General features: G+C 43.1%; 1 protein-coding gene and 1 long non-coding RNA gene across 9 annotated transcripts in view; one reads left to right on the top strand and one right to left on the bottom strand.

Annotated features, from left to right (window-relative positions):
• Positions 1–445: 445 nt before the first annotated feature.
• Positions 446–8,069, bottom strand: LOC109457551 (uncharacterized). Of its 2 annotated transcripts, XR_012495530.1 has the most exons (3): positions 7,617–7,869; positions 6,063–6,546; positions 446–1,403 (listed from the first exon to the last, which is right to left on the bottom strand). It is a non-coding gene; the product is annotated as an uncharacterized LOC109457551 (long non-coding RNA). The 2 variants fall into 2 exon arrangements; XR_002139037.2 differs by lacking the exon at positions 446–1,403 and having other exon boundaries at positions 4,658–6,546; positions 7,617–8,069.
• Positions 6,654–22,592, top strand: part of RBPMS (RNA binding protein, mRNA processing factor) — a 157,860-nt gene continuing 141,921 nt past the window's right edge. Inside the window, exon 1 of one of the 7 annotated variants that reach the window (XM_074329694.1) lies at positions 6,654–7,631. In XM_074329694.1, coding sequence (XP_074185795.1) covers positions 7,566–7,631 — 66 coding nt within the window. In that variant the 5' untranslated portion in view covers positions 6,654–7,565. The remainder of the gene's footprint in view (positions 7,632–22,592) is intronic. The other 6 variants (XM_019750510.2, XM_074329693.1, XR_012495528.1 and 3 more) reach the window with 6 other exon arrangements.

Here is a 22,592-nt window from a genome sequence, read left to right as displayed (position 1 = left end):
CTCAGCCTGCTTCCTGCCTATAAAGTTGCAGGTCCAGAGGTCTCTATTCATTCTGAATAGACTCTGTCTATTTCAATGTAAACTAGTAGAGATCCGTAAGCAGCCATAGGTTTCTTATACTTCATGTTATAATCATGTCCCTGAGGCAAAAGCCACATTTGGATTCTTAGAAGCCCTGCAGTCTAGTTAGAAGGATCTATGAAGATCTATTTACCTACCTTAAATCTTTGTGAGCTATGAACTTATCTATTGTTGTATAAGAAGTTATCTTCAAACTTAATGGCTTAAGACAACGATCTATTATTATCTCACAGCTTCTGTTAGGAATCCAAGACACTGCTTACACCCTCTTCCTCAATGTCTCTTGCTGCAACCGAGGTGTCAGCCAGGCGATGGTCTTGTTTTAGTCAGCTCAGATTACCGTAAGAAAACAGCATAGACTAGATGGCTTAAACAACAGACATTTATTTTTCACAGTGCTGGAGGTTGGAAGTCCAAGATCAAGGTACCAGCCAGTTCGCTTCTTGGTGAGGGCCATCTGTTTGGCTGGCAGATGGCCTCCTTCTCATTGTATCCTCACATGGCAGAGAAAACAGAAGCTTTGGTGTCTATTTCTCTTCTTATAAGGGCACTAATCTCATCATGGGGGCTACACCCTCACGACCTGATCTAAACCTTATTACCTCCCAAAGACCCCAATGTCATCACATTGGGAATTAGTTAGGGCTTCATAATATGAGTTTTGGGGGATTTAAACATTCAGTCTATCACAGGCCTCCTCTAAGGCTGCACTTAGGGAAGATCCACTTCCAAGCTTACTGTCAAGCAGGATCTCAGCTCCCACTCCCCTCACAACAACGCAGGACACGGTGAGGCCAAAAAGGAACAACAATGGAGCCATAGATAGAGGAGTCATACCGCTACATTCTCGATGGTGGCTGGTCAAGACACAAAAGCAAACATCTGCCAGTACCCCAACGAAGGGTCTGCCTGCACCCCAGTCTCGCTGGTGGCCGGGCGAGACACAGGAAGTAGGATCAACACAATCCACAATCCGCTTGCTAACTGCACTTGCTAGCTGCAATCCGGGCTTGCTAGCTTAGCCACGGCAGTTATATTAGTGGCTAGTGGCTAACTAGTTACAGCTGACGGCCAACTAGTCACAGCTGATGGCCATCTACTACCGAGCCAGCCCTTTTCCACGTGAGGTTGAGAGCCTGGAAACTGCTCTCTGGGACTCCGTCCCTACACTTACTCATGTGGCTGTTGGCAGGATTCAGTTCTTTGTGGGCTGTTGGACTGAAAGCCCCAGTTCCTGTCTGGCTTCTTGGATGGAAGCCTCCATTGTCCCTTGCCACATGGGCCTCTCCACAGGGCAGCTCACATCGTAACAGCTGGCTTCTCTGAAAGGTAGCAAGTGACAGAGGAAGAGAGGGTGCATAAGATGGGGTCCATCGTCTCTTCGCACTTTAAACTGGAAGTGCTATCCATCACTTTTGCCATGCTCTATTTATTAAAAGCAAGTCATTAGGGCCAGCTCATGCTCAGGGGATGAGAATACACAAGGGCTCGAATACCAGGAGGTAGGGATCATTGGAGGCCATCACAGAGGCTGCCTACCACAGGGTCTTCTAGCTGCAATGCACCCTTATCTTGAACTTCACCTAAGGCTATATTTTCCTGATATCACCTTGGATTTGACCTTTGCCATTAGGTCGTTTCTTATATTGAGAGTTTTGTCCTCTGGAGAAGCTAGGAATGACAAATAGTTTTATTTCAAATCCAGCAAGTTCTGGCTTCTTTAGGCTTCCTCTAAATTCTGATTGAAAATGGAAAGGGGACAGACAGGTGGCTCAGTTGGTTAGAGCATAAGGTCTGGGCAATGGGGCTGCTGGTTCGATTCCCACATGGGCCAGTGAGCTGTGCCCTCTGCAGCTGGAGTGGGGTCAATGAGCTACCACTGAGCTCCTGGGTGGCCAGATGGCTCAGTTGGTTGGACTGCGGGCTCTCAACCACAAGGTTGCTGTGCTGCGCCTGCTGTAACTAACAACGGCAACTGGACCTGGAGCTGAGCTGCGCCCTCCACAACTAAGATTGAAAGGACAACAACTTGACTTGTACAGAGCTGATGAGTCCTGGAAATACACACTGTTCCCCTATAAAGTTCCTGTGCCCCGTCCCCAATATAAACCCCCCAAAAAAAGGAAAGAAAAGAAAATGGAAAGATTCCTTTTTCAGCTGATCTCATTTCTCTTGTACTGTATCATAAGTATCTAAAAGAAACCATTCAACCCTTTCAACATTCTATCCAAATATCTACTTAGCCAGATCCACATGTTCATTATGTATCTTTTCTGTATCTTTCATGTAACAACAGGCTAATTTAGCTAGTTGTTCTTCCAATGTATAAATCACGTTCCCCTTTCTCCAGCCTATAATAACAATACTTTCATTCTCCTTTAATAATGCTCTTCACTAGCAGATTCCTCAAAGTTCTTCCAGCTTCTATCCTCCACCTGATTCCAATGGCACTGCCACCTACTTTGGGTTTCTGTGTGTCATGTGGGGGACCCTGATAGCTGAGCCATTTGTCATGCAAGGCGGCCTGCAGGGTCCCTGGTTCTGCTCCCCACATAAGAACACAGGATATGGCTAGGCCAAAAAGGAACACCCACGGAGACATAGATAGGGGAGTCATACCACTATAGTCTCACTGAAGGCACTATAGTCTCACTGTAGGCTGGATCCACACGACCTGCAACCTGCTGTCCACTTCTCTGCCTGCCAACCAACCGACTGACCAACCAGTGCAGCCAAGGCAGTTATATCAGTGCCTAATTGGCTAACTGGTTACAGCTGATGGTTAATTAGCCACAGCTGACGGCCATCTACTACCGGGGCCAGAACCTTTCACATGAGGCCAAGAGCCTGGAAACTGCTCTCTGGGACTCTGTTCCCACACTGTGACAGCAGGACCTCACCTCTAGGTACACAATTATGTTTCAGTTATCTATTGCTGTATAACAAACCAACCTAGAACTTAGTGTTTCAAAACAATAGCATTCACTTTTTTTGCTAACAATTTTGCAATTTGGGCACGAGTCAGTGAAGACAGCTCATCTTGCTTTCATGTGGCGTCAGCTGGGGCTAAGCGATTATCCACTTCCAAGATAACTCACTCACAAGGCTGGCAATTGGTACCGGCTGTCCACTAAGAGCTCAGCTGGGGCTATAATCCTGTTCCCTGTGAGCCTGTCCACGTGGCTGCATAGGCAACCATGAGTACTTGGAGGGAAGTGATTGAATCTCAGAACTATTTAGGAGGTAAAGATCAGGAGACTGTCTTAAATTATGTCTTAAATGACTGGTCTTAAATTATGTCTTTATATTCAGTATATTCACAACAGTGTGAATATACTGTAAGCTACTGACTGTATACTAAAAAATGGTTCAGATGGTCAATACTATGTTGTGTGTGTTTTTAGCCACAATTGAAAAGTAATAAATAAACTCAGGGGATGATGGTGATGGCCTGGAGGTGGGTGGGGATGGGTGAAAGAGAAAGAAATGTTAAGGATGACAAAAACCAATAAAACACAGTCTCTGCCCTGAAAAACTTGTTTGGTCCAGCAGAGGATGCAGAACAGTTAACAGTCACAACACATGTGGTAGACACTGCAGCTTTCTGCTGCAGTGATAACATAGGTGCAAAGACCATGCCCAAAATAGACCTTTAATATCTGCAATGACCAGTCATTTAAGACATAATTATAGGTTCGAATTTCTTAAAGCACACCTCAAAATGAACACAGCCAGAGAAATAGAGATGAGTAATAAAAACTATAGGTGCATACAATATTTCCCTATCAATATAGCATGTAACCTGGTAGGCCAGAAGCAGCATGGTAGGGTGGTGGGCAGGAAAGAAAGCAGATGTTTCTTGGTCATTAGCCCTATTTTTCTAGGATATAAAATCCCTTTGTTGTCTTATAACTCTTAGTGCGTCTGGAAACTATTGCTACTGAGATCTCACTTTTGAAACTTTCTTTCTTTGAAGTAGTAAACAGGTCATAAAGATCATTTATATCCTGAATGAATGTACATGGCCCTCTCCCCCCACACACTCAAACTTTCCCCATACTCACAAGGTTTTATAAATAGCCAAATACACAGATTTTCATTGAGTTTTGTTGGCAACATGACTCTATTGTTCTTCCACATAAGTCTAAACCATTTCTAAAGAAAAGGGCAAAATAGGAGACCCCTTTTACTGGCATGTTACCCCATCCCTACACACTTTTCTGAAGACACCTTGAATTTCGCTCACCATTGACTATGTAGTCTAGGTCTCCCTGCTTTGTTGTCAACTGCATGTGTCAGTTGACTGGCTCAGTTGTGGTTTGGGGCCCTCGTGCTGAGTCGTGTGATTTTATTTTTTATTTCTTGAAATCTCATCGATTGTCCTTTTCTGCACAGGCTGTCGTCTATCTAGGGTCTCCCCTCTGCAAAATAATGACTAAAGACCACTCCATGAATCTGCCTCATGCCCCATGTGATGGCTCTCCATGCCTCCACTAATTCAGTCCCTCCTGCCAGGTCTTGGAAGGATCTGATAATGTCGTTTAAGCCTGAGAATCAAAACTGATAAGACAATGTGTTCATTCATTCAAAAATCATTGTTGAGCGTCTACTATGCGTTAGGCAGTATCTAGATGTTGGGATCACAACGATGAACAAGTTAGACAAGGATCCTCTCGTGGAACTTGTTCTTTTTTTTTAATCTCAGAGGTGTTTGACTTTTAACAATGGACAAAATGCCAGCTTGGCTTAAAGACAAAGGAATCAGGTTCTACATTTGGAATTAAGCCACATTTCCCTGGGTGGGGGTAGGGGAGGTTCGCCCAGCATCCTGGAATCATACTTCTTCCACCGACTTATAAGTAAAGTCTGACTGGAATCATCAAGGACGAGATCAACTGTCCTTTTTCTTGGGCCCTTGCCAGGCTCCAGCAAGACAATACCTTTCTGTGAAGTGTATTCAGTTAACAGGCAAGAAAGGCCAAGGAGGGTAGAGCTGGCATTGGAGGTCAGCACAGGGGCCCAAGACCACCCTTCGGCCAACGCTCGGGAAGACATTGCCCCCTCGTGGTTCCTCACACAACCCAGTGAGGAACTGAAGGTGGAGACAGTTGTCCAAGTCTCCAGATTAATTGCAGCCCTTGTCGATTCTGAATTTCAATTTCAATAGACTCTGGGTTTATTTTCACCCAGGATACACACTTTCTTCCCCATAGAGGGAAGTGCCATCATGACAGCAATTACATCTCTTTATCAAAATCTTCAGACTCCCCTCACTACCAAGAAAAATCCGCTACGTAAATCCAAGTATTACTACTGTGTTTCTCTTCCGAATGCTCTTACAGCGGATATTTGCTTTGCTTTCCACAATTTGAACCGGGGTCTGTGATTATGTTGCCAGGGGAGTTGTTTTGGATATCCTGTCGCCACAACACCACTTTCAACTCCCTAACAGCGAAGAGCCTTATCTTCAATTCCCACCACCACCCTCAGCCCATACCAGCAGCACTTAAACCGGTATGAGGGTAAAGAATGTCTAGTAGGGGTGGGGGAGGGGGAAAGAGATGAACAGTGAAGCAAGCAAATAATTAGAAATTGTGTTTGGTGCTGTGCTGGAAAGGAACAGCATGCTGGGAAAGAGAATTCCTGGAGGTAGTTAGTGAGGGAGAATCTTCTGATGTATGGAGTTTTAAACGTATGTGTTTGTAGTAGTCAAGTTTGAAAGCTTAAATGATACAGTATTGGAAAAGCTCTCTATGGCGCAAGAAAAATGGAAATGTCCTTAATAAAAATGTTAGCTTCATGTATTATAAACTTAAAGTGGGTAAGAATGGGTGCTAGGTGCTATCGCTCTATCAAACTGTAATCTCCTCTAATGGCAAACTCCTGGGAGATAATATAACTACTCCCTTTTCACAGGTTCGAGGAAAGGAAACCACATGGTCCGTCCGAGGTTGGTGCATGAACAAGCTTCGTGCGCTGACCTCCCGGAATGCCGAGTCTCTTTCAAGCAGCAGCTTTGACACTCTGCAGATCAGCTCTGTTGGGCCCCGTTCGGCTTGCAGTGAGGAGAAATGTTCCCTTAGCCAACAAATATTTGTCGAGTGTCTACTATATACCAGGTAGCGTATTTATAAAGCTGTGGGATTAGGAAGATAAACAGGGCACGGTCTTGTCTTCCAGGGAGGAGCTCTCAAAAGAGTCAGAAAGGCAGCCAGGTAAACATTAATTCCAGAACAGTCTGATAAGGGCTGTGACAAGAGTCTGAACAGGGGCCCGGGGGAGCCTCGCGGAGAGTGACGGCGGCGGACGGTTCGCGGGGTCTGGGGTGGGGATCGCGGTGGGAAAGGTTTTGGAGGACCCCGCGCGTGAAGTGGGCTTGAAGCTGTGCCCTGAAAACGGCGGCCCGGCTCAGGCTGCCCCCGGATGTCACTCCAGTTCTCGCATCCTGTCATTTCCAGCTGCGTACTAGGAAGGGAAGAAATAGGTGTAAAGCGGCATACGGGTGAAAATCCCTCGTGAGAATCCCACAAACAAAAGTAGCACATCACACCTAGCGGTGGTCACACTGGCAGAGGGCCTGTCTCCTCGAAGCCTCGCTCCAAGTTCGCGAGCACAGCCACGCCAGTTCGCCAACTCCGTCCCCACACTGCCACCAGGGTAACTCGGAAGACCTGACCTTCCCTCCTTCCGCGGCCCTCTCCCTCGGACCTACAGCGGAGTTGGAGGCTGGGGTCTGCCGCTTCCGCCCGTGCGCCCCCCCACTCCCGGGCGCACGCCTTTGGGCCGCGGGGCAGCTGCCCTGGGCGCAGCCCCTCCTCCCGCGGGGGCTTCGCGGTTCGCGTCCTGTCCCTCTCGGCGACAGCCTGCAGCCCACGTCCAGGGAGGGCGGAGGGAGGAGGGGGAGGGAAGAGGGGAGGGAGGAAGGCGAAAGAAAGGGCGCAGCTTGGATCCTGGACTTCCCAGAGTCAGCCAGGAGCGCGCACTCAGCCGCTCTCCGGGTCCCAGCGTCCCAGCCGCGGCCCGCGCCCCTCTGTCCCACTCCTCCTCCTCCTCCTCCTCCTCCTCCGCCTTTCTGGGCGCCTCTCGCCCCCTCCCTTCAGCAGCGGCTAGGCTTGGGCTGCGGTCGCCCCCAACCCCTAGTCGGCCACATCCCCAACTCTCTGGGGTCACTCCTGGGACGCGCGTCCTCGCCCCATCCTTTCTTCCTTCCTTCCTTCCCCTTGCGCCCGCCCTCGCTCTCCAGGTCTCCGGCCCGGGTCCCGATTGTCTCCGGCCCCTACTCAGCCCGCGCCTCGCCCTGCCGGGTCTCTTTCTTGCACTTCCTGAGTCGCCCGCCGCCGCAGTCGCGCCGCGCCCGGGAGCCCGAACTCGAGACGCCGCTGCCCCGGCTCCAACCCGCCGCGCCCGGGGAAGGGAACAGTGGGCGAGCGCGCCCTCGCCCAGCCCCGCGCCCCAGCCCTGCCCGGCGAGGGAGGACCGGGAAGATGAACAACGGCGTCAAAGCCGAGAAGGAGAACACCCCGAACGAGGCCAACCTTCAGGAGGAAGAGGTACTGAGTGGCTCGGTGCGGTGGCGGGTACGACCTGGGACGCTAACCGCGCCGGCTTTCTCCAAAGTGCGGGCGGCGGGCCGGGAGAGGCTGGCGGGATGCGGGCACTGGTCCCGGGGCGCCGCAGTCCAGGGGGTGGGAATTGCCGCAGACTCTCGTCCCGGGAGACTGTATCTTCGGAGAGTGTGTTTTTGTGGGTGCGTGCCTAGCGTTGCGTAACTTTGAGGACTTTTCGGAAACTTTTGTAAGTATAATGCTCAGCTTTGTTTGCCCGAGATTTTAAAAGCGGAATCGAGACTGACTCCTGGGTGACCTCAGATTATTGGGACCCGGAGGATCAGGACTTAGTTCTGCGTCCGGCCCTGGAAGTTGTGGGGTGTGTTTGTGTGTGTGGTTTAAGGAAGAAGTCGGGGAAAGTTCGTCTTAAAAGATACCTTCTATTCCCAGCCCCCTCCCTTTCAGTGTTGAAAGTTCTTGGTGAAATATCTTTCCAGCTGAGGCATTTTGGATTAATAGATAACTCCTCAGCCGCATTCTTCTCTGATGAGTCAAAGACCCCGAACCTGGGTGATTAGGTTTTGTAAATGTGGGGGCGATGCGGTTGTGGGGAGCAGAGTTTTAAAACTTTGCAATTAACCGAATGATCATCGAGGCAATTTTAATAGGACTTTGACTTCCGAGCGTAAATTTTATGTGGTGGGTCCCTAACAACGATAAAAATGTTGGGGCTGCCGAGCTTTCCTTTGGTATAAACAGAATTCAGTCAGTGTAGGAGGGAAGTCCTGAACACATGTTTCAGAATCTGTAGTTGGATATTTATCGTATCCTGTAAAATGGCTCTTTTCCTACAGGTACATGATCTGGAGTCCAAGAAACAATGTTTCTCGCCCACTTTTTAAGATCCGACCTAGTGGAGTTCTTAAACAATGCTAAAAAGAACTTTAGAATGTGTGTAAATGCAGAAACCATGCACCTAGGTATGACCTATAAAGCATTTTTACAGGTATTTCATCCTATAAAAGGCTAACAGAATGGTAAGCTGATTCTAAAGCGGTTAGGATATTGACATTATTATTGAGATAATATGTTATGTGCAAACTGAAATTCTGATAGTGAAACCAAATTTAGTGGAGGATTTGATTAGTACATACAAGCCCTTAGCACATTGTCCACTTGTAACTGGGGAAGTAAAGGAGAGACCTAAAACCACGCAAAATTAACACAAAATGTTACTCTTAACACAGGTGTAGGGTAGTGCAACCTAGGTGAATTGCAGTGAACCAAAAATTGCCTTCTCACATGAGGAAACTGCCTATTTTATTATAAACTATTATTTTGAAAAGCGTTGCTTACGTGCTTGTTGTGTTTAACTACAAGTGAAGAAATACTGTTGACATTTCCTTCTTTTTCAAAGAGGTGACTTGAATTGCAAGTTCTACTTTTTTCTTGAACCTTGCTGGCTTCTTTGCTATTTATTTTTCCTGCCACTAAAATAAAATTTTAAAAATGATGACAAGTTTGCCTTTTTTTGTGAATCGCTATGTTTAACAAATTCACAGAACACACCAAGGTAATAATTGCTTCAGAAGCTTTTCTATTTCGGGTAGGTTGGCAATCTGTGTACTTCAAAGGGTAAGAATATATTGTATGAAACCAGCTTTTTCTCTTCACCCAATTAAGAAAACTTGTAAACGTAAAACATTAATCAGGCAAAGTAAAGGTTTCTTTTTCTTTTTTCTTTTGGTAGGTAGCAAAAGAGGTTTGAGTGTCCGCAAACCATAACCTACTTAACTTGATAAAATTAAATAAAATCACATTTTTCTGCTTGACCTTTCTCAGCCTAACTACTGCCAGTACTGAGGTGTTGTTTACCCTGTTCCTGGTCATCTTAATGTGTGAGGTTGTGTCCAAGTAGAATCACAGGTGACCTCAGTATAGTCACTGCCTCTTACCTGTCCTGTTGTCATTACAGTGTTCCTTTTTAGGTGGGAATGGCATGTGGCTCTAGGAAGTGTCAGTAGCTTTAGCAAGATACTTGCTATTTTAAAAACAGGTTAGGAAGATTTCAGAACCTAAGTTGTACAAAAGGTGGAGTGCGTAAAACAAACACTATAAAGACAGAGGGTTTGTAATGTTAAAAATTCAGGAAAAGAAAGTAAGTTGGCCTGAATGATCCAGGTAGTTTTGCCCAAATTCCCTGTTTTGGATTTATGTTTTGGTTTTGGAAAACTCCGAACCTCTTTTGTCTAACTCTGGAAGCCACAAGTAAAATAAATATGGTTTTTAGTGAGTCTCATTAATGTGCTCAGCATTATACAAAACCACCACACTGGACCCTTTTCCTGCCCACCCAACGATCAGCAATTTGTCCTCAAACACATCTAAAAGTCTTGGCTGAGGACTCCAGTAAACAGCACACAGACATATAAAATATATATATACACACATAATGACAAGAGAGGAAAAATGTGTTTTGTTGTAGTTTCTGGTAGTGATTGCACTGACGAGGACGAGAGAGTCCAATCATCATTAAGGGAAAACAGTTTATTTCATAGATCGTCAGGGTAGTTGAGGCTTTCTCTGCTACATTATAAAATCCAAGTTGTGTTTTTCTTTTCAATGTTTTAAATGAGTTCCTTTTATCTACCAAGCCGTTTTAGCCCTGCTTGAGAGCTTCTAAAGCTTACTCTGAAATAATTGATGCAGAAACACTTATTTGGTTCCAACTGTATAGATTGAACAGTCCAGGGTTTAGGAGAATTTTTGCAGCTTTTTAGGTTTGGAAGTTTTTGAGAACTTGGGCAGGACATAGGCTTCTGCTTTAGATAGTGTTTAAAACTGAGGAAAACTGATTTTAAGATCTGGCTAGCCAATTTTGTAAGAGATAATACATCTGCCTTTCTAGCTTCTAGTATGCTAAATATGTGTGTTCCTATGCAAATTGTCCCTATAAAGAAAAACTGGTTGTCAAAATCTTATTGGGGTGTGAGATTTATAAGGTTTATGTACGTATAGGGCATTAGATCATTTATCACATCATTTTACAATTAATAAAATAATTTCTAGAATTTGCCTTTAATTTTGGACTAGGCAGTATTCTCTTAAAACACCTTTGGCAGTTTGCGCTTGACCAGACTTTATTAAAATTAATAAATATGTAAGTAATGCACTCATTTGTCTTATCAGTTGTTTTAAATATCAACTTTTTCCCATCTAGTAGTAGATAGGACTAATTTATTTTTGGTCACCAAATTTTCAAAATAGAAATTTCTTTTTTTGGAAATCAGGTAAATATGTAATTTTGTTTCCATTTTCCTTTTATTTGTGTCATTGGGTACTTTTCAGGTTGATTACAAATTATTTGTAAAAAGTGTTTTATTGTGTTGAGGTGCTAGTGTTAGAGTAATTTCTCCTTAAATTGCTTTGTTGAAACTTTTTTGTACTTCAACACTAAAAAAGCAAAAAGCTTGGCAGTGTTGGAATATTGATCAAAAAGTTGTTTGGCAGCAATCATGGAGTAAAGTCAGTTCTTCAAAAGTTAATACAAATCTTTGCCTCACATTCCTTCTTTTAAAGTGCTTAGTCATTTTGCCAAAATATTGGGGTCATGAAGAAAATTGCTTTTTATAATTGGCACAGAGAAAAGTTACCATGTCAGTTTGATATGGCAACTTCAGGTTTTCACTGAGCATTAAGTTTAATCTACATTATGACTTGGGGAAAGTACAGAATGGTTTTATACAATTTAACCAAGGCTGGGGCCTCTGTTATTCTAAATCAAATCTGATATAATAAACTTATATTTCGGTCATAGAATAGGATTTGGTGACAGTGTTTCGGATGGAAATGTGGTGACTTCATAGTAAAATGATGTGGTAAGACCACTGCCAATATGGCATGCACTTTTGTTATTTTTCCAGTAGTGGTTTTAAACTTTCATGCAGTCTTCTCTATTTCCAATGGCATTCGTTTATTGGGTAGTTTGGATAAGGTAGAGGTTCTTTTTGGAGATGCTTTTATATAGTTTGTGTAGCTTCATATTAATTTTTGCTTTGAGGACAAAACTGTTCAATGATGATGGGATAATAGTGTGGGAACGCTTGTGTATTGTGATGGTGATTTAAATTAGTGCAGCTTTTTGGAGGACTTTGGCATTATATATTAAAATATGCCTAAGCCCTTTGATTCAGTACTTTCATTTTTAGGAATTTACCCAAAGGAAATAATAAGCACGCACAAAGATTTATTTATAGGAATGATTATTACAGAGTTTCTTGTGATAGTGAAAATTTATATAGACTCTATTTCTGAAGTAGGGAAATTGCTAAGTAAATCATAGTATCCTTCCTGAAAGAGAATATTATGTAGCCATTAAAAGCATGTTTTAAAAGAAAACTACAGGAAATGTATTCTGTTACAGTTCTGGAGACCAGAAATCTAGAATCAAAGTGTCAACATTGCCACCCTCCCTCTGAAGGAGGTATGAGAGAATTTGATTTTGTCTCTTCCAGCTTCTGACTACGTTTTAATTGAGATAATGATCACTGTTATAGCATTAATTGAAAAGTACAGATTTGAAAGTTTTATACTATGTGATGCCAATTTAAAATATATATATAACTAAATATATAAAAAAATTAAATGTTAATAAAAGTTATCTGGTGGATTACAAATAATTTTTATTTATTTGCTTTCTGATGCTTTTCTGTGCTTTCTAAATTTTCTAAAATGAACACGTGAACAAAAACAATTAAATGTCTTTTGCTTTGAAGAGTTCATCAAATTTTCTTGCAACATCTGTAGGTGTCACAAAACCGTCAGATTGGTTGTATTTCGTTTTGTTCTCAAGCATTGCTGTAGGAATCAGACCTCTTCTGTTCCTGGTAGCCTTTCATCATAATTATCTCCCCTCTTCTTTATCCTGGCTCATTTTAGTGATCTTTAGCAGCTTTCCTTGTACTAATATGCTTTGTCAGTATATCCCTACACAACACTGCTGGATCCTCTGATGGCCCCGACTCCTTTAGCACTGCTCTCTTTACACAGTGAAGTCCCAACTTGACGTTAGGATCGCCCCAATGTACTTCTATACACTGTAAACCATTTACTTCAACCCCCTTTTTTTCCTAGCCTGAGCTGCTTTCAAGGCAGAAGTCAAGCTTCAGCCTACATTTTTGCAGGATCCCATCAACTAAATGTCCCATCCCAAACAGATGATTGTCCTCAGAATTCTAGTAGAAGTTACTTTTTGTTATCCATTTAATTCCTGAATTATTACCTTCTTTCATGTATTTTTTTTTAAAGGATCAGTGACATCATGGTATTCCCAATACTCAACACCTACCCAAAGTTACTACCCCAGAACCAGGGAAGTAGCACAGTCTCACACACATATATGCACGTAACTCTTGATAAACGCATAGTTTATAAACAGGAAATAGCCTTATTGGTAGGGTTGGAGATGCTTTTGTATAAGTAAGCTGTTAAAAAGCAACCACTGTTTATTGTTGAGGTCCCTTGCTCACAGGAGATTTACTGAAGTCATGGATGGATCAGAGGGAACTGTAACTCCCTCCATCTGTCATTCACAGTCTCCATTTGAGTGCTCAGGTGAGCTCTGCCTGGTCCATCCAACAGCCACTGCCAACGTGGGCCCACTCATTCCGAAGTGCATTTGGGTTTTCATCGTTAGAATTTGGTTACTGCTGTGGAACTCACGTTGGTTCTTTGGACAGGGCTTCTAGAAGCCTTGGTTAGGTGGAAGAGCTCAGCGCTCCCTGGGTTCCCAAACAAGCATGCTCTGTGTGACAGCCACTTTGGAATGTTTGTGTTCAGTTTCCTTTGGCACCTTAGTGTCTGCCTGGGGGTAGGGGAAAGGGAATGCAAATGTTCCTCTTGAAAAGTGCTTGCTTTGGTCAAAGAAAAAACCCAGGAAGGAATGAGGGGAATGAACCTTAATCATCACTGCTGTAGCAAAAGTGGCTGCCTGGCTCAGTGGGCTTTGGGCCAGGTATTTACACTGATGCTGTGTTGATATCAGTATGTCATCCCTGATGGAGATGAGCTGATTTTGATGTCTGCGGATAACTTGCATGTAACTCTTTAAAGTGTGTTGGGAGAATGTTTTTAAACAACTTCAGTGCATTGTGTGTGTATATGGGAACCGGGCGGGGTGGAGTGTTTGACTGCATACTCAAGGAAGGGTACCTGTGTGAGCTTATCAGAATAGAGTTGCCCAGTTTGTCATTTTTTTTTTTTTTTTTTGAACAGGACTTTATTGGGGAACAGTGTGTACTTCCAGGACTTTTTTCCAAGTCAAGTTGTTGTCCTTTCAATCTTAGTTGTGGAGGGCGCCGTTCAGCTTCAAGTTGTTGTCCTTTCAGTCTTAGCTGTGCAGGGCGCAGCTCAGCTCCAGGTCCAGTTGCCGTTTTCTAGTTGCCGTTTTCTAGTTGCCGTTTTCTAGTTGCAGGGGGCAGAGCCCACCATCCCTTGCGGGAGTTGAACCGGCAACCTTGTGGTTAAGAGCCCACTGGCCCATGTGGGAATCGAACCAGCAGCCTTCGGAGTTAGGAGCATGGAGCTCTAACCGCCTGAGCCACCGTGCCGGCCCCCCCAGTTTGTCATTTTTATTGATAGCAGAAAAAGGAAAATGCTAGAATATTTGATCCTATGAAAATTTCTGAACTGTTTTTACCCATTCGCTCAAGAAATAATGATTGCTAACTTTTGTGTCAAGGACTGGCCAAGCACTTTATATGTATTGCATTATTCCATCCTCAGTACAAGCTGATGTGGGTATTACCATGACGATGAACCTCATTTTATGGGGAGCCACTGAGGCACCGAGAAGTTCAGTAACAGGCCTTCATTTGCAGATTCTGGGGATACCAAGATCTGTGAGAGGTAGTCACTCCCAGTTGAGTGATGATAGCCATGTATAATAAAGCACTGAGTTAAAGCTGAAATAGATGTATGAGTTGGGGACACAGTCAACACAGCAAGGACAGGGTGATGGAGCTGTGTCAAAGAAAACTTAAACAGAGGTGACATGTGAGCAAAGTCTCGATTAAGATTTAGCCAGATGAGAAGAGTTGAGAGAGTGTGGGGAAAGATCGGCCTGTATGAAGATATAGATGCTTCCAAGGGACCCTTTTGGGGAGAGCAAGCAAGACATGGCAGGAAAGAAGGGAAGTAAGGGTGAACCTGGAGAGGGAGGGAGGCACTGTTGGGGAAATTCGCCTGTGGTGGGAGCTGGGCTGCTGTGCAGCAGGGACTTGGCATTCTGGGACCTTCCAGTGGGGAAGGGGAGGCAGCAGGTTTTGGAGGAGTTCTTGAGAGAGTCCTGGTCTCAAAGTAAGGCAGTGGCTGGCAGTGGTGACTGAGCTGGATGGAGAGCCAGAGGTGTGTAGGGGCCTTCACAACTGTCAGATGTGCGGGAGAGAAGAGTCTCATCCAGGAATTCTCTTAGGAGTCTCCTATGGATGACTAGCTAAATAGTGGCTGTATTTGCAGAAATAGAAAATAGAGAGTTTGGAAGGGGAATAAAAATAGGCAACTAAGAGGTGAGGATGTTGAGTTTGAGATGCAGAGGAGAGGTCTGATCTTGAAAAGTGATTGTGAGAACAATTGAAGAAGTTATTATAGCTGGTGGCTGAAAAGGTGGGTAACATGAGTGAGAGTGGCCAGAAAATTTAAGAGAGGCATTGAGACTCTAGTTCCTAGGAAACCTCTGTGGGTAGGCAACAAAAGAGAAATTTTACTTAAAAGTTGATCTAAGTAAAAAAATGTGATTTATTTTCGGGGGGGGGGGGGCTGGAAATTCTTGGGAAAAACTGAAGCAACATTTTTAAAGCTCTCTTTAATTTAGAAACATAAAAATGTATTACATATAATCTACCTAATTATAACCTAATAGTGTTCAGTATACTTATCCATTTGAAAGCCTGGATGGGGGCGGGGAAGCTTAGAAAAATCTAGGTATATACAGTATTTCTTACACTCTTTTGCTTTCATCTGCAGTCTCTGGAAATTGCTTTCCTCTAAAAGTTGCAGTTAATTCCCAGGCTTTCACTTGTTCAATTTTTCTTTTCCCAACCCTGGATGATTAAGCTATCATAAAATTTATAGATGGGTTTGGAAAGTAAAGCTGGATGGCCTAAACAAGCTTCAATGTGTGTGTGTGTGTGTGTGTGTGTGTGTGTGTGTGTGTGTGTATATATATATATATATATATAACTTTTATTTATTTTAAATGTGTTTTTCCAGGACCCACTAGCTCCCAAGTGAAGTAGTTGTTTCAATCTAGGTGTGGAGGGCACAGCTCACACTGGCCCATGCAGGGATCGAACCAGCAACCCTGGTGTTACGAGCATCGTGCTCTAACCAATCGAGCTAACTGGCCGCCCCAGCTTGAATATTTTTATAAGAAGAAATTTCCCCAAGTTGCTTTGTTCCTTTTTTATTTTATTGGGGGTGGGGTGGGGTGAAATAGTAGAACAAGACTTTGGCCAGAGCCCAAAGTTATCTATTCTGTGGGTCACATTTTCAATTCATTCATTTCGACCTTTTCTACAAGTTTGCTGCCTTTTCTGCTCATGGCTAAGTGTCAGCTGGTGAAGAAAGAATAGTAAAAATAGTCTGAGAATTTAAGAAAATAACTTGCATTTGTATTTCTCAGGTTGTAACCATTCTGATGCATATTATGTAGAATACTGGAGAAAAAAAAGGAAATAGCAGTAGTAAATGCCAGTCACATCAGGAAGGTTAGTTTCAAATTCCAGGCTGCAATACAGTATTGTTACACAAATTTAAATACTAAGGAAATGCCGTAGTAGTAGCCTAGCTCAATCCTCTCAGCCCCTGGGATTTTGCAAAGGTGTGAGAAATCTGGGAGTCTGAAATTGAAATGCATCTCTCCAATCCATGAAAATAATTTAGAGGCCAATTTCTACTATCAATTTATAAATCATGAGTTGATTTATAAATGATGTTCCTCTGCTCTTCCTCACTTATGGTACCAGGTAAATATGCTTGCAGGTGGCCAACATTATCCTAAGAGAAGTACTAAAGAATAAAAAAAATTTTTTTCCTTGAATCCCCAGGATCCTTTTTTGTGAAAATTTCTCTTCGGCCCACCTATAGGATGGATAGTTGGGGCCTCGTGAGAGAAGGTGCAGCCTAGAAAGTGCTATCTTATTACAGAAGTACCAGAATTTCCTTTGTGCTTGGAGGGGAAGTGCTACAAAAGTGTAATTGCTTTACCCAGCATGTGTGATTTACAGGACTTAAAATGTGTGAGTTTCCAAAGAGGCATCTGTTTTTAAATACAGTATCCCTCTAACCCAACAGGATGTGATTTGGGGCAGGGGAGGGACAGACTGACACACACACTCTTCCGTCCTGTGCCTGCCCACAGATGCTGGGTGACAGGGAACTGAAAACATTGGTAATTGCTTCTCCTCAGGGCCTTGCTAATCAGTAGAAGAAACATGGGAGGGGCTGGAGTCCAGGCAGCCGCCACTTGGCCAAATCACTGTTCTGATTCAGCTTTCTCCCCTCTCCACTTTCCTAAGCCCAAGTCTTTCTTTTCCAGGACCGCCAAGCCTTTTCCCATTAATGAGCAAAAGAGAATTGTTAGAGCTAACACTCAGACCATTTTTGTGGCCCAGATTTCCTTTTCAGTCTTAACATGTAAGAAGATTGGAGGGAGAATTGAAGATCAGGTACATATTCAAATATACTCAGACTTGTAAAAGCAGTTATGGATTTTTTTGCACATCAATTCATTAAGCACTTACTGAGTAGTGTCTATTCTGTTTTGAACATTGCACTTTAACCAAATGAAGTGTTATCCCATGTGTCGAGAAATAAGAAAACTGAGGCTCTGAGAGATTAGGTCATTTGTCTAAGGTTTTACAGTGGGTAGAAGATGAAAAGTTCTCCAGTGGTGCACGCGGTTCATGTGACCTGGGCCCTGCTGGTCTCTCTGACCTCATCCACCGGGAATCACAGCCTTACGCATTATGCTTCAGTTGCTTGGACCTTATTTAGGTACCTCCAACTTGCCAAACTTGTTCCTGCCTCAGGGCCTTGGTGTTGGCTATCCTGTCTGCCTGGAACACGGTACACGCAGATGTTTACAGGGCAGCCTCATCCTTGGCGTTCATTCACATCTCAGTTCAGATGTTACTCATAAACACTTTTGACCTCCAAGTTTAAAGTAGCCCCATCTTCCCTCCCACTTATCCCGTCCCTCTTATTTTTCAGATAGTAATCTGTAGTCACTGACCTTACCTTGTGCATCATTTGTCTTGAACTCCTGGTACGTGAGTCTCTGGCCTAAGGGACCTCTGTCTTATTTAAGGCTGTCACCCCCAATGCCTAGAACAATGCCTGGAACTGCCCCATGAATTTGTTATTTTTAAATGACTAGAATGCAAACCAACTCGTCAGATGTCGAGACCTGTACAATACACTACACCATCATAAACCTTTTCCAGCAGTTTTTAGATTAAATTTTCATTATTGCTGCCTTCAACATGATCATGTCTGGATCACCATCCCCACTTAATTACATCAGAAAATATTATACAATTATCACACACTTTTAAGCCAGAAATTTGGGATGGTAAGTGATAGATCCCTTGGCAGGGGTAGGGGTTATACAGCAATTTATCACATATGAAGGAATCCTTCTCTTTGTCGACTTAGAATGGAAATCTAGTACATAATTCCACAGAATCAGGAGTGAAATGTGGGCCTGGTTGGGGGGATAAGTATAAGTAGAGCAAGGTGAATTTGATCCCCCTTTGCAGATGTGATTGTTGGGGTGCAAAGGGTTAATGTTAGTAACCCAGGTGGAATTGATTTGGAGATAGACTTAGCACTCTCAGTCCTTTGATTTAGTCTAGCCTCAAGCTCAACGGGTTTTCTTCCTCCGTTTGCCTGCAAAGTAAAAAGTCTTGTAGCTCAGCATAATGCAGGCTTGAGCTGGACAAATCCAGCCCTCAAGCACCTGTATGGGTAGCTGCGAGGGAGTGTGTAAGCTGGGTTTTGTGAACCCTTCAGGAGGCACCTCACAGCCGTAATTTATACCCATTGGTCAGGCTCACAGACGGGAGCTGTTTTTATTCATTGTTCACATCGGAGCAGATGACATTGCACGATGAAAGAAATGTAAGTCATCATTGCTTTGGTCATCCGACCGGCTGTTAGCTGAGCACACTAATTAAGGCAGTCATGGAAATGCAGGCCATTGGATTATCCTCATTTATTTATAGCATTTATGTCATAATACTTGACCTTGAGCAAACTTCTTAAACTTGACCGTCCATCATCCATTGTCTGTTAGAGTCTTAGAACCAATGGTATATAAATCTTTGTGTTACTCAGGTCTTAACCAAATCATCAGTACTCTTTTTCTTCCCTCTTCTCTTCTGAAGGACCTAGGACAAGTCATTTAAGCCTGTTTCCTTAACTAAAATGTAGGGATTGGACAGACAAGGCCTGCTGTGCATTAAAAGAACTGGAACTCCACTCCCATTTTCCCACTTATCCCACTTTTCATGCCCCCTCGGTGATACAGGGTGCAGTTGTGGCAAATCAGCCAGCATACATCTAGGCTGGCAGCGTAGGCTGTTGGGGCGGGCGTGAATAGTTTTAAGTTTGAAATTTGTTTTGTTTTGTTTTTGTTTTTTACTGTGAAATGCGTCTCCTTGAGAAATGGGTGGGAGTTTCTGGGTGTGAGCTAACGGCAGGAAATGGCCTTTCTTAAACAAAAGGACTCTTTAAGACCCATCCTGAGTTTTTGTGTTTTGAGGAGGGTTATGCAGAAAACCAGAGCTAGGAGATTAATCTCTGCTTTAGCCATTCTGATGGGGGAGGGGAGGAAGGAGAAGATTTTCTTCCCTGTCTGCCCTCTCAAGTGTTCAAGTGTCAGGCGGTACCCACCGTGAGTGCCAGAGAGGTTTAAGGGAGGTTCTTCGGTAGAGTGTGGCCTCACTCCCAAGAGGCAAGAAGGAACCAGGTTGGGCAGAATTATACACAGTGTGACATTCAGCTTTAACCTTGGCTTTCAGCCTTAACTTTCAGCCTCAGCAGTACAGAATGAGGGAAGCAGGAGAAAGGGATTTTATATGATCTATTTCTCCGTAAGTAAAAGTTGGGGTGCTGTGATTTGCTAATAAACGCCCTATAAACAAATTGAAGATTTGAATATGACTGCATTAACTACTGTCTTTATTTTTCTAAATCTAAACCGATGACCTGATAATAGGAGTGACTTCTGCCTCTTGACTAACAGGGGATTCGTAATGTTTACAGTGTGAGATAGCCAGCCCATATGAGAACTGTCGGGCCTTGCCCCTGCTCTGGAATGCTCCCTCTCTTCACTTGAAAGTGACTGACTGTTCGCTGTGTCCATATTTGTACAGCAGGATCCTGAATTTATATTGCTAGAAAAGTAGTTATGTCTTATCAAAATTATTTTGCCTTTACAAATTCTTGCGGACTTGCAGCAATGAACTTCTCTTCCAGGCACACCATTCCACCCCCCACCCCAGGAATATAAATCTTTCCACTAATAATTACAAACACACATTTTATTGAAAATGGTTTTGTGGTTTGTTTAGTTTTCAGAACACTTGAAAATGACAAACATCTTTTCAAAGAAAAAACATTGTTACACCACTATTTTTAGGCTTTACATTGTAACTATATTTTTAGAAAGCCGCTGATATAGCTGGTGGGTCTGTAACGCATAGAGAGGTGGCTTACTTAGTCCACAGCCCCAGGTACTTAACAGAATTGCTGAGATAAGATTACAGCTGACACTCAGATGCCAGTGTGAAGGGGTTTTGTTTATACATTAAATGTCCTGGCAGACTCTGTGTCTTAAATATGAAGCGAGGGGTGCCGTGTTGTTTAAAAGAGGTATGATCATTGTAAACTCCAAGGTTTCCAGGGAAAAATTATTCTCATTGAGAATTCCAGGGTCTGATGTGTTGGTAGGTTTTCTCATTTTCTTGACACATAAACTTTTGAGAAAGGTTACTGTTGTCATGTTATTAATTTACAGATATGGAAATAGATATTGATTTAGATTTGTTCGGAGGCTTGTATACCATATACATTTGGCATGTTTTTCATTTAGAGTATCAGCTGTTTTCCAATGATCTATGTAACATTACTTGTATTTTTACAAAGAAAAGATAAAAATACTAGTGATAATCTTCTCTACATTAACTCCTTAGAATTATGCAATATATGGCACTAACATTCTCTGCATGGAAAATCATTTCTGCCTCAGCCTTCCAAGCATTCCCAACTGGCGTGTTTTACATAGGTTCGTTTGTGGTTTAGATGGATTCAGGAATGGACTGTGCCTGCTTTTATTGAGTGGAGGAGCCGCTTTTTTCTGTAGCTCTTCATATTCATGCTACTGGTAAACCTTGAGTCAAAGTGAAACTGTCCTGGTCAGGAATGTTTGTCCATTCTCTCCATGTTCTTAGATGCTCAAAGGGAAGCATCTTGCCCTTTGCAAGACCAGCATCTGTTGCCATTTGGTCATAGTGCGCCCAACCTACTGACTCCATATCGTAAAAACAAGCACAAGTCCGTGGCTAGGGAGCAAAGACTCAAAGGTGCTGTGGGGCCTGGAATATGGATTTCCGGTTTTGGCAAATATCCAGTGGAGTTTTAGTCATTCACGTTCTCCTGATCTCTCTTCCTAAAAACCCCTAGGCCTTTCATCAATATGAAAATTGCTCTTATTTTTCTAATGTTGTAAATCATGGGTCATGAGTATACAGAGGAATCCTACTGGTGTGAGGTTATCCTGAAGTCAGCAACAAAGTGTTGTTTTCCCTTACACCAGGCAAAGCTTGGGCACCGCTCTTGAAGGAGGCCCAGGCATAGGAATCCAGCTGCTTGTTCTGGGTCCTCCCACTCATTCCAGTGCTCTCTGAAATCTCTCCATGAACCTAGTAAGCATTACATTTTACAAATTGAAATTGCAGTCGTATTCCTTAGAAAGCCTGCCATAAATACCCCACCCTTGATGGGTTAATTTATAGTCATACGAATGAGGAAATTTCTCATGTAGGGATGGGATAGAGCACACGCATATTGTAAGGTCCTGAGGTGGTTTCCCTTTATCAGAAGCTCTAGGATATGAATGCAATTTTTGTTGTTGTCTAGGGCATTTGCAGTACCCACTCCTATGGCACTGGGCACAGCAGAGCTTCAGTGTACAACAGCGATTATCTCCTGGGGAATTTTTGTGTATTTTAAATCCTGTTATTCACTTAATTCTGTGGGTCGTTTCTCTCAGCATTCCTCAAAGGAAGGGTGTAATGTATTGCTTCTATTTTACAGATTTAAAAAAATAATGATAATAAATCCATTGGATTTTTAACTTATTTGAATTTTAGGATTGAAACAACCAAGATTTTTAAGCCATTAGTTTTAAGCCATTAGTGCCCAAGTTTTTTTTCACTGTTTTTTCCGGAACACAATCTTTTTCTTTCCTTATTGGCAAATAAATTCTCCTGCATTATTCTCTCTCCCCCTCAGAAAATACACATAAGCAAAAAAGAAGTATACAATTCTACAAGGCCTTTCTCAACAACCAGTGTTGACACTTTGGTGTATATCTTTTTCAAGTCCTTTTCTCTGTGTACACACACACACACACACACACACACACACACGTGCACGCTACGCCCACCCTTCTATTTTAACAAAAATGAATTCATGCTATAATAATGTTTACATTTGACTTTTTTTTTCACTTGACACTATGGTATGAACATTTCTGCCTGCCATTGGACATTATTGAGGGTTTAGCGTGTTTCCAGCTTTGTGATAGAAACAGTGCTATACGTCCTCCTAGCTAAATCTGTGTGTACATCCAGAGTGATTTCCTTAGCTGAAAGTTTTAGAAGTGGAATTTCTCTGTCAAAG

The sequence above is a fragment of the Rhinolophus sinicus genome, linkage group LG04 (genome assembly GCF_036562045.2).
Source record: "Rhinolophus sinicus isolate RSC01 linkage group LG04, ASM3656204v1, whole genome shotgun sequence".
Taxonomy (NCBI): Eukaryota; Metazoa; Chordata; class Mammalia; order Chiroptera; family Rhinolophidae; genus Rhinolophus; species Rhinolophus sinicus.
The sequence above is the reverse complement of the archived record's forward strand: the minus strand, read 5'-3'. Positions and strand labels throughout refer to the sequence as shown.